Below are 17,506 nucleotides of genomic sequence, written 5' to 3'. Positions count from 1 at the left end.
TTTTATCCAAACGGCGGCTGAAACAAATCATCTTGTAGCTGCTCAGCACACACCCCTACCCTGAATGAAGCCCTTTGAAGGACACTATTGTTTGTCCTAGTGACTGTGGATAAAGCAAAAATGGTTTGTGGTATGTTCAATATCTTGTAATAACCTACAATGGAAAAGAATCTGAAAAAGATATATATATATATATATATATATATATATATATATATATATATATCTGAATCACTTTGCTGTACACCTGAAACACCTATATATAGAGAGATATATAGATACGGATATATAGAGAACATGCATAGAATATATATATATAACATATGTAACATACATATAACATATATAGGTATCTATATAGGTATATGTAAATATAGCTATAAATATCTGAACCACTTTTCTGTACATCAGAAACTAACACAACATTGTAAATCAACTATACTTCAATATTTTTTTTTAAAAACTGGTTTGTGGTAACGGGTGCAGAGGAAGGGGCAGGTGGCATCCTTGGACCTTAATTTGGTCTGTGGCCACACCAGGCCTTATGGTCTCTGAGACTGCTCCTCTGTATGAAGGATACCTAGCTTGTCACTGGCCAATTTTTATTTGTTTCCTTAAATCTGTACGATCACACCTTACTGATTTTATTAACTATGGAAATTTTTCATTCCCATTTAATTACACGCTGGTCTGAAAAAAAAAACTATAAACATTTATTCTATTCTAGAAACATATTTTCCAAAATCCTAACAAGAAAACTACTACATTCCGGGCCCAAGACCCTGAGAGCTGACTCCCAAGTTTGGCAGCAAAATACATGTGTGGTGTCCAATTATATTTTATTAAACATCTTTAGTATAAGTTCTTTGTCTTCAAAGTGTCCCTTTTCTCTTTCCTTATTTTAAAAAGGATCATTGGCTCCTTTTCGTAAAACTTGGAAGTAGACGCCCCTATAATACCTCCCACGATGGTCCCATAAAGTCTGTAGCACGAGGTATGCCTCACTGGTCTGGTTCTGGAGACACGTAAGGTCAAAGCATGGCCCTTCTTGACCACTTGGATGACACCTGGTCCTGGCTGCTCAAGGTCTCTTCAGGGAAGGAAGCAGTGCAGACCAGGTCAGCAGTCTGACTTACTGCTCTGTCAAGTCCGTACTATAAACATTAGGTTATATAAACCCTCGACTTGGAATTTCAGTTCTTCCTAACCTTGGTGCAAGTGATGGAAAAGAAAGTTAAATATGACTGGCAGGACCAGCCTGATCCAGTCACTGCTGTTTGAAAAAGGATACCATCTCTCCCAAAACATTTGAACTCTGTAGAGGGAACAATCGTGAACACTAAGTGCTGTGTGTTGAATCTATGGAATTTTCTAGAACCCAGATTTGAACTATTACTGAACATGGATAAATGTACAGTATATGAAGATATACCAGTTAAGAGTCCCATGTCAACAACTGTCAATTTCTCTTAATGTGGAATACAGAGTTTGATATACATAGGGACCAAAGAATTAAACATTAATAACTGAATACTTTTGCTACACATGTTGTAACACAAAATGCTTTTTTAAAAACAAACTGGGAGATTTGCTAATACCGGTGAGAAAGCAATATTTACAGCCACACCCCAGTACCTAGAATCATGCCTGCCACAAACTAGATGCTCAGTCAATATTTGCTGAATGAAGAAACAGACCTCCCTGTTTTCAAAAAGGAATCCAATTACTATTCATCGGTCCATACACAAATAAAAGTCTAGTGTCAATATTTAAAGGATTTTTTTTGCTCTCACCACCATAATACATTTTGATGAAATTATATAAAATGGACTAACTCAATACAACTTAACAAATAATAATAACACATCTTCTATGTGCCAAATACTGATGAATGTGCTCAGAGAGGGGTTCACAGAGAGTCATGCCAACCATCACCTTTATAGGTGGAAACTGGGTTCCAGCGGAAATACACAAACCCAGGTTAAAAAAAAAACAAAAAACTATTCATATGGATATTCCACCATGACCTGAAGTTAAGCATGTCAAGTTCAGGACCCCTTCCTGGTTTCCCCTCCAAAGCATATCTGCTTCACCTGCTCGCCACCATCCCGGATGAGATCACATGGATCCTAGATGGCTTTGCTTCCCACATCTCCTACTATGTCCACTTCCTATTTTTGCAGTGCTTCATCAGAGCCTATGTATTTCCCTGATGTATGTTTCCATGCATCACCCACATCAATCACCGTAGGACAGCCCTCGACACTATAACAACTAGTTTCCTACCAGACCTTCCCTCCCAACTCCAATCACCTCCCTCAAGGATGAGCTCAATCACCCCATCCCACTTCATCATTTCGTCCCATCCCACCACAGGCGGAAAACAGGCCCTATACGAAGTGCTATTGACGACACAGGCAGATTTCAGGTGGGGCACACTCTTGCCACAGAGAAATACACTTTAACCCAAAATGAGTGTCTTAATAAAGTGTCACTGTAATAATAATCATTATCATTATTATTTGAATGGTGGTTGATGAGACTGTCAGCACGTGGGTGATCCTGGGGTTGCTGGGTCTGAGTCTGAAGATGCCATCTCTGCTTGTTGGTTCACGATTCAATCTACCCAGCACACCGCCTGAGGCTGGGCGGGCAGGGCAATCAGATAGCTACTCTGGTTTCCTTCTGATGCCCGCGAGTGGATGAACTGCACACTCGACATTAGCAGTGACAACATCATTTCAACAGCATCTCAAATAACGTGGACATAAGATTGAACATGCATTTTACCTGCTGACGCTTTTCAAATTCCAACTTGATCCGCGACTTGATGCAGTTGCAAGTGTCCTGATACGTTTGCTGCAGAGCGAGTTCCATGAGGTGCTTATGGTACGCCCCGGCCAGGTTCCCGCAGATGAAGATGATCACGTTGGCCAGGATCTGAGGACACAAAGAGCCACTCAATAGGGCGACCGTTTATGATTCGAGAACAGAACAACAACACAATGCACATGAGCAGCAGTCTTCAAAGAGATGACTTTGCCTGAGGTTAATTTTATTTCTGTTCCCGAACTAACATTTTTATTTACTTAACAGAAAAGGATTCCATCCCCTTCTTGGATCTGTGCCCTCTGACAGGTCACTTTGCTGTCCCACCCTTGTCTCTGGGCTCAGCCATGTGATTCGCTACAGCTAATGCAATGTGGGTGGGAGTAATCGAGTGCCAGATCCAGCCCAGGTTTAGAAGGCCTGGTGTGTTCTGGGTGACACTCTTGTGTCTCATCAGGAAAAGACTAGCCCGCTGGTCCCGGGAAGATGAGAAACTCATGGAACAGAGACACTCAGCCAACCCGTAGTCCACTATCGTGGCCACTGAGATTTCATGGTTGTCATACAGCATTACTGTGATACTAGATGATACATACTGCCCTCACATCGAACCTGTATTCACTGAGCCTGGAGAAGTTATATTCCCTGTTACTTACTGTTTATATAGGAATATAGGAACCTTTCAAACCATATAACTTGTTGCTCTATTCATGATAAAAACCGTTCATGCTCACAAAAATTTGTGGTGGGAGGGAAGAAAAAAATATATAAAGAAAAACTACAAAGAACCTATAATTGCCCGGCCCACGAAGAATTCGGCGCCATGTTTTCTTTTGTCAAGACCATTACCTTGTTCCAAAGGAACCAAGTTCATTCTGAATGCAGTGTTTTGCTTTGCTTTTTTAATTTAACATTTAATCTGATTTTTTTCAGATCATAAAAATTCTGTAGAAACAGGATTTTTGAATGTTTAGATAATATTCAGTTCTATGACTATATCATAACTTAGTTATGTCTATACTATCTTTATTAATATTCTTTATTTATTAATAAAGAATACTTTATTACTTACTTTATTAATATTCTTTATTAATATTCTTTGCATTTGCTTTACGCTACAGTGGTCAACCTTGTGTCTAAAGCTTTGGCCTCATATTTAATCATCTCTCAGGCTCAATTAGTAAAATACACTGAGTTGAAAGCCTTGAATATTTTAAAGTTCTTGATACATATGGCAAAATTGCTCCGTGTAAATGTTCCATTGATATTCTCACCACCAGTGTATGACCATGGTCTTTTCAAGGCCTGCTATTAACACAGAGCAAGTGGTAATAATAAATAAAACTGACGATCACGTGTTCAGGGCTAGAAATGCGCAGGTCTGGCAGGGCATGCACGGTCACACCTGCAGAAAATGTCCCTCCGCCCTCACCCCCCTCCACATGACCTTTCCTCTCACCAAATGGGCACTCAACCCTTCAACAACAAAGGCAGAGCATCTGTGTCCAAAAGCTCTGTGCTCCTTGCTAAGGGTCTCCCACTGACACAGGTCAGCTTAACACATCAGTCAACTGACGCGGGGGGCATGCACGCCAGGACTCAAGCACTCTTGGGGGAATTTTTATTCCTAAGCCTTCAAGGTTCCCATGACAGGACTTCGCAGAGAATCATGCTGTCCTCCCTCTGCATGGTGTAGTACTCCCGATGATTAAAATATTAGCTCTGTGTATTGCTGAGTGTGTGTGCGTGAGTGTGTGTGTGTGTGTGACATGCATCTGTGTGTGATTTGCGTATGATACATGCATGATATGTGTGTACATAATATGCATGTAAGATTTCTGTGATGTGTATGGGGTGTGTGATTTGTATATGTGATATATCCATGTGACACATGTGTCTCTCTGACTCATGCACGATGTATGTATGTGGTATGCCTGTGCACCTGGCATGTGTCATGTGAATGATATGTGTAACAGATGTGCACATGTCGTATGTAACTTATATATGGGATAAACGTGTGGTTTTGGGTAGTGTGTGTGATGTGTGTACGTCATGTGCACACGTGACATGTGCATGTGCTCTGTGTGTGCCTTGGCACAGAGCAGGGGAGTAGTGTGCTAGCCTTCGGTGTTGCTCCCAAGCATTTCTAGCTGTACAGGCTCTGTTCTTCCCCACTGCCGTCCTTTCCCCCATCACCCCCGTGGATGTCAGTCCTTCGAGGATGTGGGAAAGCTCGCGAACTTCCTGGCTTCCTGCCTGAGCACAGGTCATTTCAGAGCCGGGCCCAGGGGTGCACTGTTAATTTAGTCCTGTCATACTTTGCTTCTGCAAAATGACCATCTGCTTCGCTAAAGATTCTTCAGACCTTGACACTGCTGGGTTTGCTTTGAAGAACAGTGACCCAAAGAATGCAGGAACCAGAAGCGCCAACACAAAACCAGACTGCCCGGAATTAGAAAGCACCAACTCTTTCCTTATTAGGTGCAGCTGAAATAATAATAAAAATAACTGTGATTATCTATGAGAGCTTCTTCTTTTTCTCCTTAAAAATGCCTTCAAACAAAGACGCAAACATTTTAGGAACTCAGTTCCTCCAAAATAAGAACCAAATGTAAGCAAGGGAACTGAATGAAGCCATCCCCTGTCCCCTGGCCTCCCTCAGCAGGGAGTACGAAAGGGGCATCTCTATTACAACACTGTCTACCTGACCCAGTGCCTGGCAACTTTGCAATGTCATGGGACTGAAGGAAAAGCCTTCTTTCGCTTACTCATTCATCCATTCAGCCATTCGGTCAATGGATGCTGCACTGCTTCAAACAACATGTAATTCGAACCCTCCCTGGCTATAGATAATTAGAAAGAATGCATTTATGGATTTTTATTTGGATATGCAAAGGAAATGCTTAAGAAGTAAACAGCTAAGAGTTTTAATGCCAAGTAGTTCTGGCCTTTCTCTTCTGGTGGAAAATGTAATCAAATTACAAGCATTTTTCTGATCCCTGCTTTCATCCTAAAATACCATATTCTAAGGTTAATAGGATTAGTCCTGGTATTTTAATAACTACACACATTTACATATGTGATTGATGTCCTAAAGCATTTTTCTGTCAAAAGGGCGCATTCATATAATGACTCTATGAAACCTAGGGCACAAGGAAGTGATGCGGTTAAGGTTTTCTTTTCAAAAATAATATCACAGCATTTTATTTCCTAGAAGACTGTTTAACAAAACACACAATAAAAAATCCTATTTTCACAATGTTGGATTTATTTTATAACATCGTACTGTCTTGATGTTTTCTTTTATCTCGTTGCTTCGTTTAGCTACTCTCACATCTGTCAGAAAATAGGAGAAGAAACTTAGCTTCCCAAGAGACGTCTTGGAAGAAAATAAATTGTTTACGGTAATAACAGCAGCCAAGGTTCCCATGAAGTTTCAAATCAGGCCTTGAGATCAAGCTTGACCCACGATCCAGAATCTGTGCAAACCGGACTCTGCCCAGTTGTCACAGAGGTCTGGTTGTCTCCACCACTTTCCACTTCCCCATCTTCACTTGATGTGAGGGTGGGAAGATTGGTCAACACTTGTCAGTGATTCTCAGGAGATGCATAAATAATCAGTCCTGTGCTGGTGGGAAGGCCGGTACCCATCAGCAAACTCTGATTCTGCTTCTTTCACAGCCATCCCCTTGCCTTTCCAAACACACCTTGTTTCATCCTTGCAAGAGTGCGGAAAGTAAAACAGCCAGGAAGATGGACATTTTTGTTATTTCATTTTATAGGCAAAGAAACAAAGGTCTACAAAGTTAAGAGACTGGAGGGCAGGGCTCCACCAGGCTCTCAGGATTACCCTGTACCAACCCACATGGCCCTGATTCACATGGGCCAGGGCAGCTTGGTCCAGCACAATCCAACCCTCTACTTGGGTGTGGGGAAAGTAGTTCTGAAGAATTTCTAAAGAGACATGTGTAAGCTTTGAAGCAGCTAACATCATTTTCCTTTACAAAGCATTTGTATTTGATGCTATAAAGCGCCGTCATCATTTAAAGTTCTTTTAAGTGGCTGCAGTTTGGAGACCACACGTCCATGGAGCATTTAACTATGATGCTGGTACATCGACGTACATTCAGAGCAAAGTCACAGGAAGTGAGGCTGTTCCTAACTGGATCATGTGACCAAGGGCAAATGACCCAAGCAGGGTTATTTCCCCCAGGAAAAGGACATTTAAGGATGTGAGCTCACTGTCTTCAAACATTTGAGAAATTATCACGAGGATTATGTGACCACTCAGGTCCTCTGTGACTCTTTTAAAGAGTTTTACAATTGTTCAATACTCCCATTCTTAATCTTAGGTTAGGGGTTGCCAACTACAGTGCCCACAGAGGTCAGCAGGCAGCACACATGCCAGCTGAGGGTGGGGTGAGGCTGCTGGTACCAGATGAAACCCCGTCACTCAATACCATGGTTTCCCTGTGAGCCCACTGCACAGGGCTGGAGGAGAAAGGATAGTACCGCATTTAAAACAGGTCCTCAGCTTAAAACAAAGCAGATCATAAATATGCAAAAACACCAATTATAAGTCAAAGGAAAATAAAAGGGATTATAAGAACTTGATGAACCGAGCTGCAAATGAATATTCAGCAAGCTCACTGCATCTCATAAGCATCAAATTTGGCTTAAATAAAACAATGCTCTTGCTTGGGAGAGAAAATGATCAGGTAGAATTTTCCTTAACTGAGCTCTTAAACATGGCTACAGAGAATCTCCATGCCACCTCCTCGGCATTTCCTGCAACCCCCAAAGAAGTAAATTTGCTATATGCCCTGGCCTCAGGATTTCTGTTTTTTATCAGTCTTTTAGGATAAACCAGAAACACTGTGCTTTGGCTATAACATCTAATGGTCCTCAGGTCACATGTTGGAATCTTCTTCTAATTTAAAATACCTCCAGATGAGGAGTGGAGTCAGAAAATATTATGGGCTGAATGTCATGTCCTTCCCAGATGCATATACTGAAGCCTTAACTCCCAATATGATGGTATTAGGGGTGGGAGCCTTGGGAGATAATTAGGTTTAGATGAGGTCATGAAGGTCCGGTCCCCATGATGAAATTAGCATCCTTATAAGGAAAGGAAGAGAATCTCTCTCTCTCTCTGTCTCTCTATGTCTGTCTGTCTGTCTCTCTTTCTCTCTCTGCCATGTGAGAAGGGGTGTCTGCCAGGAAGAGGGCCCTCACCAGAACAGAATCATCAGCACCTTGATCTTAGACTTCCCAGCCTCCAGGGATGCGAGAAATAAGTATCTCCTGTTTGCACCACCCAGCCTGCAGTGTTTTGTTATGGCAGCGTGAGCTAAGACAGAAAGTTATGAAGAAAATTGAAAAACCAACCACCTCAACAATGGGTGTTATTAGCGTTTTGGTTGGTTAGACTGGAATTGAAAATTGGGAGTCAAATGCAATTTGATTTCCTATGGAAATGGCTGCTAGAAATAGTACTGTTGGTTGTGATTATTATTTTCATTATTCTCTTTTATATTAGAGCTGTTATTATTAGGTCTTTTTGAATAGCATACATTATGCTATTTTTCCAGCTATATTTGGGCTAAAGGGCTAAAGAATCTTACACTTAGGGTGCAAGTTCGGTATCACAGCTAGACAAAATTTCAGGGAGGAGTTTGAGAGTCATTTGCTTCTCTCAGGAGTGTTCCACCAGCTCATTACAGGCCAGTGGGAAGAGATGGGCCTAGAAGACACCAGCTCATTACAGGCCAGTGGGAAGAGATGGGCCTAGAAGATACTCGAGATCTTGAAAGAAAGTTCCTCTCACAAATTAAGTCATTGAGAACACATCTTCCCTAGAAGGGAAAGCTGGCTTCACCCTGCAGAAACCCAGACTTGTACTTCTCAGCTCAGGGATTGCAAATTTGAAACCGATGGGGAGAAAGCTGGTTTGATTAATAGTTTAGAATAACAAAAAGGAGACAAAACATAGAGTTTCCAATATTCAGAACTCAGTGGAAGAAGAATGCACAAGCCTCCCTCCACCGAGATCCATAGGTCACTCTGCTTTCCACAGAGGAGTGCACCGTCACACGTTTGTTCTCTCATCCAGGCTCTCTCTGATATCAAACACGTGGAAGAATCTTAGCTTTCAGGGTTTAGTTCCTCTCCACCACGGGAGACAGAAGAGCAAACAAATAAGCTGTATGGAAAGGAGGGAGCTGCTATCTCCAGAACTCATAGCCCACTTCTCCGGTAGCCAAAATGAGACCAGTCATTTCCTTTTCGTTGTTAACTTACTCTGCAGGCCATTTCTGTAAAACAACACTAGCAGACATTCTTCTCCCCACTCTCTTTGTTTCACAGAGCTCCAAGCCCAATTGGGAGTTTACCTGTGATTACAAAGGACTTTTATTAGAGTTAGTCTCCGTCTGGTCCAAACTGTCTCCTGCCCTCCTGCTGGCACAGTGACATCTGAATGATTACATCTGACATTGTCAACCAGTCAATGATTAACTGAACTTTACATCTTTACTAGTAGCCAACAGAAGCCACTGTCTCCTTGGTCTTTGTGCGTCCACATAGTTGAATGAAAGTTAATTATTCCAAAGAAGTTCCACTCTTTCAGAAACCCAGGGGACAAAGTGGTCTTGGATTGTCCAATGGGCTTATAAATGCTGGTTTCTGGGTCTTCCTGAATCTTCTCTCCCATATATAATGACATATGCACAATAGGAGAACACTTCGAAGTGCTGTGTCTCAGTGCGTTTCAAAAACTTTAGAAACATATAATTATATACTAATTAAAACTCAAATTTTATTCACCTTGAATCAGCTCACCTAAGGATCTGCACTAAGCAATACAAAATTTGCCTAATTCTGGTGATTTCAGTGGACTTACAAGTGAAAAAAAAAGATATTTGAGCACACTTTATTTTTATTTTTTAAATTATTTATTTATTTATTTATTTATGGCCGTGTTGGGTCTTCGTTTCTGTGTGAAGGCTTTCTCTAGTTGCGGCAAGCGGGGGCCACTCTTCATCGCGGTGCGCGGGCCTCTCACTATCGCGGCCTCTCTTGTTGCGGAGCACAGGCTCCAGACGCGCAGGCTCAGTAGTTGTGGCTCACGGGCCTAGTTGCTCCGCGGCATGTGGGATCTTCCCAGACCAGGGCTCGAACCCGTGTCCCCTGCATTGGCAGGCAGATTCTCAACTACTGCGCCACCAGGGAAGCCCTGAGCACACTTTAGACTTTAATTTAGACAGATGATCTCTCTAATTAATCTGGATCAATGAAATTTAGCTTCGTTTAAACACTATACACAATTATCTTCACTTATCACCGCTTTATAGGTGACACATTTGATCCACATTTAAAAAGTTAAGAGGCAACAGGTGTTCAGATTCAGTCAACAAACATGACCAAGGCTATCAGACATTCCAACCCGTGCAGCTTAGTTTAAGATGAAATGATACACCACTTCATGTGAGATAAATATGTCTCTTCAGCCAACAGTGCACAAGAAGGGACGCCCATCTTTTATGGGTACTCGGGGTACATTTGCATTGCTACCCCATTGGCCACTTGCATTATGACCTACTTGTGACCCCAATTATAACCTACACAATAGTAGATAAATTAGAATTAAGCAAACCAAGCACAATATATCCTGCCAATTATGACTGAAGAAGAGGACACCTTATGAAGTTAAATGGAACTAAATGTAGATATCAAATGTCACATGATAACAGAGGGACAAGCTTGCTGAGGGCAATAACACCACAGGGATAGCACAGCCAATCCTGGGTATGAACTTAAACATGACATTAGCAAGCGCATTCACACGGAAGTGATAGATTGCAAAGTCCTGTGCAGTCACGGACTCCAAATACAGGAGAAAAACAATGAATGCTGTGATTCTCAAGGTCTACCCTGGAATTGCCCTTTTTAATCAGACCAAAAGATATTCCGTAAAGTCATGCTGTGATTAAAAAAGATAAATAACTGCTTGGCTGCATAACTGAAACCTTCTGCAAATTGGAAAACAAAGAAGTTTCCTATTACAAACTAAACTAGATGTTTCATTAATGATACTAATTAGGGGAGGGGATGGCTGGCAGCAGCTTTCCTTTTAACAAGATAAAAGGCTGAAATGCACTTAAAAGTAGTGTCTCCCCGGAGGGTGCTCCTGGGTTTCCTCACCACCTTCTTCCCTCTCTTACTGAGGGTTTTCCTGAGGAGTGGGTCTTGGAGGAAGCAAAGACGATTTATACCGTTGACACCAGACTCTGACTTCTGAGCAAGTTCAACCAGAGAATATACTGGGCTGGCCAAAAAGTTCGTTCGGGTTTTTGTACGATGTTACAGAAAAACCGGAACGAACTTTTGGGCCAATGCAGTACATTAGTTCCACCCAAATCACCAAGAGGCATCTCATGTTCTCTCACAGGGCCATGACCAAGCAGCTCTTCCCAGTCAACAGCATTCAAGGACCCTAATCTAAAGGAATTGGTTTTGCTAAACCCGTGTGTGCGCTAATCTCCTTGGGCTGCAGGGACAAAATACCTCAGACTCAGTGGCTTAAAAACAATAGAAATTTTTGTTTGTTTGTTTGTTTACAGTTGTGGAAGCTGGAAGTCCAAGAGCAAGGTGTCAGCAGGGTTATTTTCTCCTAAGACTTCTCACCTGGCTTGTAGATGACCACCTTCTAGCTGTTTCCTCACATGGCCTTTTCTCTATGCAAGCCTGTGTGCCCCTGGGGTCTCTCTGTGTGTCCTAATCTCTTTTTCTTATAAGGACACCACCCTAATGGCCTCATCTTAGCTCAGTCACCTCTCCAAATGCCCTGTCTCTAAATATAGTCACATTCTGTGGTACTCAAGGTTGGGCTTCAACATATGCATTTTAGGGGGCACAACTCAGCCCGTAATAACATGCCATTGAGGTGTTTTTTTGGCACTTTGTAGACATCATTTCATTTTTTTCTTCTTCCAGTATTATTGAGATATAATTGACATACAGCACTGTGTAAATTTAAGGTGTGGAGTATAATGATTTGATTTACACATATTAGGAAGTGATTATCACAATAAGTTTAGTGACTGTCCATCATCTCATATAGGTAAAAAATTAAAGAAATAGAATTTTTGTTCTTGTAATGAGAACTCAAGATTTACTCTCTTAACTTTCATATATAACACAGAGCAGTGTTAATTGTATTTATCATGTTATACACTGCATCCCCAATACTTATTCACTTTATAACTGGAAGTTTGTACCTTTTGACTGCCCCTTACTCAATTCCCCCACCTCCAACATACTACTGAGGGTTTTTTTCTATTTTTTTAATTGAAGTATTCTTGATTTACGATGTTGTACTAATTTCTGCTGTACAAAGGACTCAGTTATACACATATATACATTCTTTTTTCATATTCTTTTCCATTATGGTTTATCCCAGGAGATTGGATAGAGTTCCCTGTGTCTTTAAAACTATTGAGTTTTAAAGACAGATTATTTATAAATTACCAGAAAATTCACTTAAAGGTTAACCCCGCATTCCTTAGAAATTTGGGGCTGGTAGCTCTTTTGCAGAAATGCTACATACTGCTGATGGTTTAATACGAACTAAGACATTCATTAAATCACTTCATTTGTTCAAAAAAATTTGTTGAGCATTTATTTATAATCAACTAAATGTTATATTCTCCCCACCCAAGAGATCAACCTCACTGACAAAAATGTAATAAAACAAACCAATAATAAATGTCAACAAAGCAAGCAAACAAAGGTAGGTGAGGCAAAGCAGGTTTCTATGAGCTGCACAGGTGCGATTTCAGAGCGATGACCGTGATCATCCTACCATGAGGGTTCCCCATTAGCTAGCCATCTTTATGAGACTTAGGGCTGCCTGTGGTTGAAGGAAAACCGCTGATAAACTGAGCATACATCGCATACATCCTCCAACGTTATTACAAACTTTTACTCGCAAAAAGTAAAACCACTAAGGCAGAGGTTCCCAAATTTTCTTGTTTCACAATGCCCTTAGTGTCTTATTAATATTTTCATAGCATTCCTAGGCCAAAGGAGATATCTAACAGTCTTGTTTATTAAGTAGTAAGGTCTGAACTGCTTAAGTATTATGCCCCAACAGCTTAGGAGTTGTTGGAAGAGAAATCCAACATATATATTGAAATAAAATATTATAATTTTATTTTATTCTTAAGTAGTCACTTACTGTGTGACTTAGTATGGGCCCTCAGTAGTCAGTGTGTCTGTTGAGCATTGCATCTGCACAAACCCTAGCCTCGGATTCAACACCACCACTCACATTTCCTATTCTGTCTTGATTTCCCCAGGCCACTGTTTTTTCTCCCCCCGGTCACATATGCCAAAAACCCAGCTTGACAACAAAAGGAATGCAGTGCCACCTAATGTTGAAACCATAAACTACCTTGAGTTGATTTCCACAGTGACAGATGTCCGGTGTTGCTAGGTTCCCCTTGAAATTTTCAAATATCCTGGGATGCCCTGGGGGTGCCTTAGCACATGGTTTGGAAACCACGTCACTTATGATATACAATTTCAACATCGATAACAAAAATATATTACCTAATTAAGCAGAATAAAAAGGGTTATTAAAATCATGATGGGTCTGCTACCTATTTTCTCCTTAATCGACTCTGAGAAGGGCACACTTGATTCGACCAAAAATATATGAGACTTCATATGTGGAATCTAATTTAAAAAAAAATGATACTAGTGAACTTATTTACAAAAGAGAAACAGACTTACAGATATCGAAAACAAACTTATGGTTACCAAAGGGGAAACATGGGGGGGAAGGGATAAATCAGGAGCTTGGGATTAACATACACACACTATTATATATGAGACAGACAATCAGCAAAGACCTACTGTATAGCACAGGGAACTCCACTCGATAATCTGTGATAACCTATATGAGAAAAGAATCTGAAAAAGAATGAATACACGTATATGCATAACTGAGTCACTTTGCTGTACACCTGAAACTAACACAGCATTGTAAATCATCTACACTCCAATAAAATTGAGTATATATATATATTTATTTATTTATATATATATATATATATATTTATATATTTATATATATATATATGACTCGCTGGCAGTTTACACAGAGGTGTAACTGTTTCTGTTTCTCCCAAGTAAACCTGAGTTGAAAGTATTATTGTGCAGATTATTGGAAGCTGCAGCCCGGAGTAGCAATGGGTTTAACCTTCTGGGTTCAGGTCTTCTCTGTGTCATTAGTGATAGCAACTACTTCCTCCCCAAGCCAACTAGCCTTCCTTGGGGATAAGAAGCCGCAATTAAATATACCCCGTGAGTCCAGTTTCAGTCAAGGGCTCACCCAGAAAAGATGGCGTACGCAAAAGAGGCAAAGTCTCATGAGATGACGATTTACAAAGGTTTCCAGATGGTGGGCTTCACATACACTGTCTCAGCCTATCAAGAAAATGAGTTAAAGCCCCAACCCTCATTTGGGACCATAATGATCATATTTTTAAAATCTCCAGTGTTTTCCAAGTCTAAATACATTTCTGTGATGAATTAACGTACTTCCTGATGGTGTGAAGAAGTATTTCAAGCCAGGAATGAAACAGAAATCTATCCAAGGCTACTAGAATTCCAAAGAATGAGTGTATAAAGTTAAAAATACTCATTTCTGTTTTCCAGTGGACATATTACGTAATAAACCTGCCCACTAAAATTCCAGAGTAAAATTATGAGATGAGCAGTCCGGAGGTACTAATTTTTTAAGGACGATAATAAAGAGTAGAATTCTTAGTTCACAGCTAATGAAGTTCCCTTTATTTTGCATCATATGTAAATCAGTCATTAACCAATTAGGGTAATATTTACTATCTCACAATTTAACTATTTGAGAAACAGTTTCATGCCTCTTTAGAATGATTTTGCAAGGATATTTGGAATATGAAATTAAATAGAAGCAGCAAAGAAGTTTATTGCCATAGGTTTAAAAGACAAAGAGGAATTATCTCCACACTGAGAAATTATCTCTATACTGGAAAGAAGAGGCAGGAGATGCAGAGCTTCCCGTGATCAGGTGGTCCTGAAGGCTGTTTTCCCCCCATCAGAGAAACTGAAATGTTGTGCTTGCTACAGGAAATAGTTTTCACACCTTAAGGATTTCTATAGGCAATCACACACTGAAAGACGCTGATGAGAAAAAACCGTGCCTGGCATCAAAACCACATGGGAGTAGAATTGGAATGGAGGAAACGGTTTGATTTTAGAATATGCATTTAGAAATTTCTTTGTTGGGATGAAATTTGACAACCAAATTCCACCACTTGCAAGAAAAATACTTTTTAACCTGGATGCAGAAGAAAACCACACAGCCTGGACCATCCCCTTGATAATCAATTGTCTCCAGGCAACAGGGATTTCAGGCTCCAGTTCATTCCCGACTACTTCTGTCATCAATCTCTCCCTCTTTGAACCATTCCCAGCAGCAAGCAAGTCTGCTCCCAACCGAGCAGTGCCTTCCCTAAACACAACACAACCCCGCCTTCTTTATTTCTCGTTTCCCTTTAGAGCCGAATCTCAAAGGCTTGTCTACTGAAGCTCCTCCTACTTCTTTGGCCTCTGATTCTCCATATCCCATTTCAAACTATGTAGCAGCCCCAAGGAGCCACAAAAAACTACTCTTGTCAAGCTCACTGGTTACCTACAACTTCGTCAATCCCATCCAGTCCTTTCCACGCGCCTCTTACCGCGACTTCCAAGCAGCGTCCTCAGCAGAGCTGGTCCCTTTCTCCTGCCAAGAATCCTGGTCTCTCTCAGCTTCCTTGGCCCCATGCTCCCCGGGGTCTGGCCAATCCGCTGACTCTACCTGCTCTGACTCAGATATTGCCCTCTCCGGGGCTCGGTCTAGGTCCCTTTCTCTTTAAATTCCCCCATTTTCCCCTTGCAGGGACATCCATATACCTGGCGCCTTCTTCAACACCATCTAAATAGCACCAACTCCCAAAGGTGGACCTCCAGCCCAGATCTTCCTTCTGAAGTCTAGACCCAGAAGAGTTGGCCTGTCCACTTTAACGTCTACACTGAACTCTTCACACATCTTGCCCCGGTCTGCATCTTTAGTTTCTATTCATGCCCCACCCCTCAGTTCCACTCGAGGTACCGTGCCCTCCTTGGGGGTCTTCCAGCTTGCCCATCTCTCCAGGCTCAAGGCCTTTGCACACACAGTTCCCTCTGCCTGAGAAGCTCCTTCCTGCCCCTCTTCCTGTGTGGGACCTGCTCACACCTGGCTTCCATGACAGGCCTGCCCTGAGCGTGCTCCTTGAGGGCCTCCTGGTGATCCACCAGCTGCACCCTGCTATTTCTTCCAATATCACTTTGCTCCCCAAAAGGTGATAGCTTGTATTTACCCGTCAGCTTATTGCCTGTCTCTCCTGTTTTGCTCTATGGTCCATGAGGGCAGGGATCCCAACTGTTTTATTCCCTTATGGATACATTGGGTAATTTGTATGGGGTCTGTCATAATGTGTTCTTGGTAAATAGTCTCTGTTTCCTTTTTTGTTTTTGTGTGTTTGTTTTGTTTTGTTTTGTTTTTGTCTCCGTTGGGTCTTCATTGCTGCGCACGGGCTTTCTCTAGTTGCAGCGAGTGGGGGCTACTCTTCATTGCGGTGCGTGGGCTTCTCATAGCGGTGGCTTCTCTTGTTTTGGAGCACGGGCTCTCGGTGCATGGGCTTCAGTAGTTGTGGCACGTGGGCTCGGTAGTTGTGGCTCACGGGCTCTAGAGTGCAGGCTCAGTAGTTGTGGCGCACGGGCTTAGTTGCTCTGTGGTATGTGGGATCTTCCCGGACCAGGGATGGAACCCGTATCCCCTGCATTGGCAGGTGGATTCTTAACCACTGCACCACCAGGGAAGTCCCTGGTAAATATTCTTTGAATGAATGAATATAATCCCTCATATCCACATGGTTCACTACACCAGAATTGGAGAGATCCTAAATCATATACTGAATAAAAATATTATTTTTTCATTCAACAAATATTATTGAGGGCCCACTATGTGACAGAAGCTGTTCATGGTACAGGGACTATAATTTTAAGTAAACAAAAAACACAAAAAATCCTTGTCCTAGTGGAGCTTAAATTTAAATATGATTTTTGGCTTTGAATCAATCCACTCCATTTTTCTGCCTTTCATATTTGGGGAGGAAGCTTTGTAATTGCTTTGTCAGATGTCATCCTTAAGAGCAGGGTTATGCTTTGACATATAACTGATGTCCCTTCAGTAAATCCATGCAAATAACACCTGGGACAGACATGAAGAATTTGGACCCAAAATTGTCCCATCAGAGTTAACCTGAAAAGGATGCAGATACATGTTTCATCGCCTGAAAGACAATGCAATTCTGGTCAGATTTGATTCTGATCTGTTGGGTGAACAAAAACATCTGAAGAAAGATATGTCCAAAAAAGGAGGGAGGTGAGTGGGTGGTAAAGATTTTAATTTTGGAAGCAGAGAAAGAGGCCAGTTTCTGAGGAAAACAACGCTGTCTAGGAGAGAAGTTGTCTTGTCAGCGGATTCCAGTACCTGGCCCACCTGGCTGGTGTATCCTTCTAAGTGGAGGCTCATAGTTTAGGCTTTAGGAAA

At 41.5% G+C, this 17,506-nt stretch overlaps 1 protein-coding gene across 4 annotated transcripts in view; it reads right to left on the bottom strand.

Moving 5' to 3' along the window:
• The window catches only part of ADCY2 (adenylate cyclase 2), a 451,536-nt gene that overhangs the window by 226,134 nt on the left and 207,896 nt on the right, over nucleotides 1-17,506 (bottom strand). For all 4 annotated transcript variants that reach the window (XM_007191640.3, XM_057541370.1, XM_057541371.1 and 1 more), the window contains exon 4: nucleotides 2,791-2,940. In XM_007191640.3, the coding sequence (XP_007191702.1) occupies nucleotides 2,791-2,940 (150 nt within the window). The remainder of the gene's footprint in view (nucleotides 1-2,790; nucleotides 2,941-17,506) is intronic.

This window comes from Balaenoptera acutorostrata, chromosome 2 (genome assembly GCF_949987535.1).
Source record: "Balaenoptera acutorostrata chromosome 2, mBalAcu1.1, whole genome shotgun sequence".
Lineage (NCBI taxonomy): Eukaryota > Metazoa > Chordata > Mammalia > Artiodactyla > Balaenopteridae > Balaenoptera > Balaenoptera acutorostrata.
This window is presented reverse-complemented; position numbering and strand designations above follow the sequence as displayed.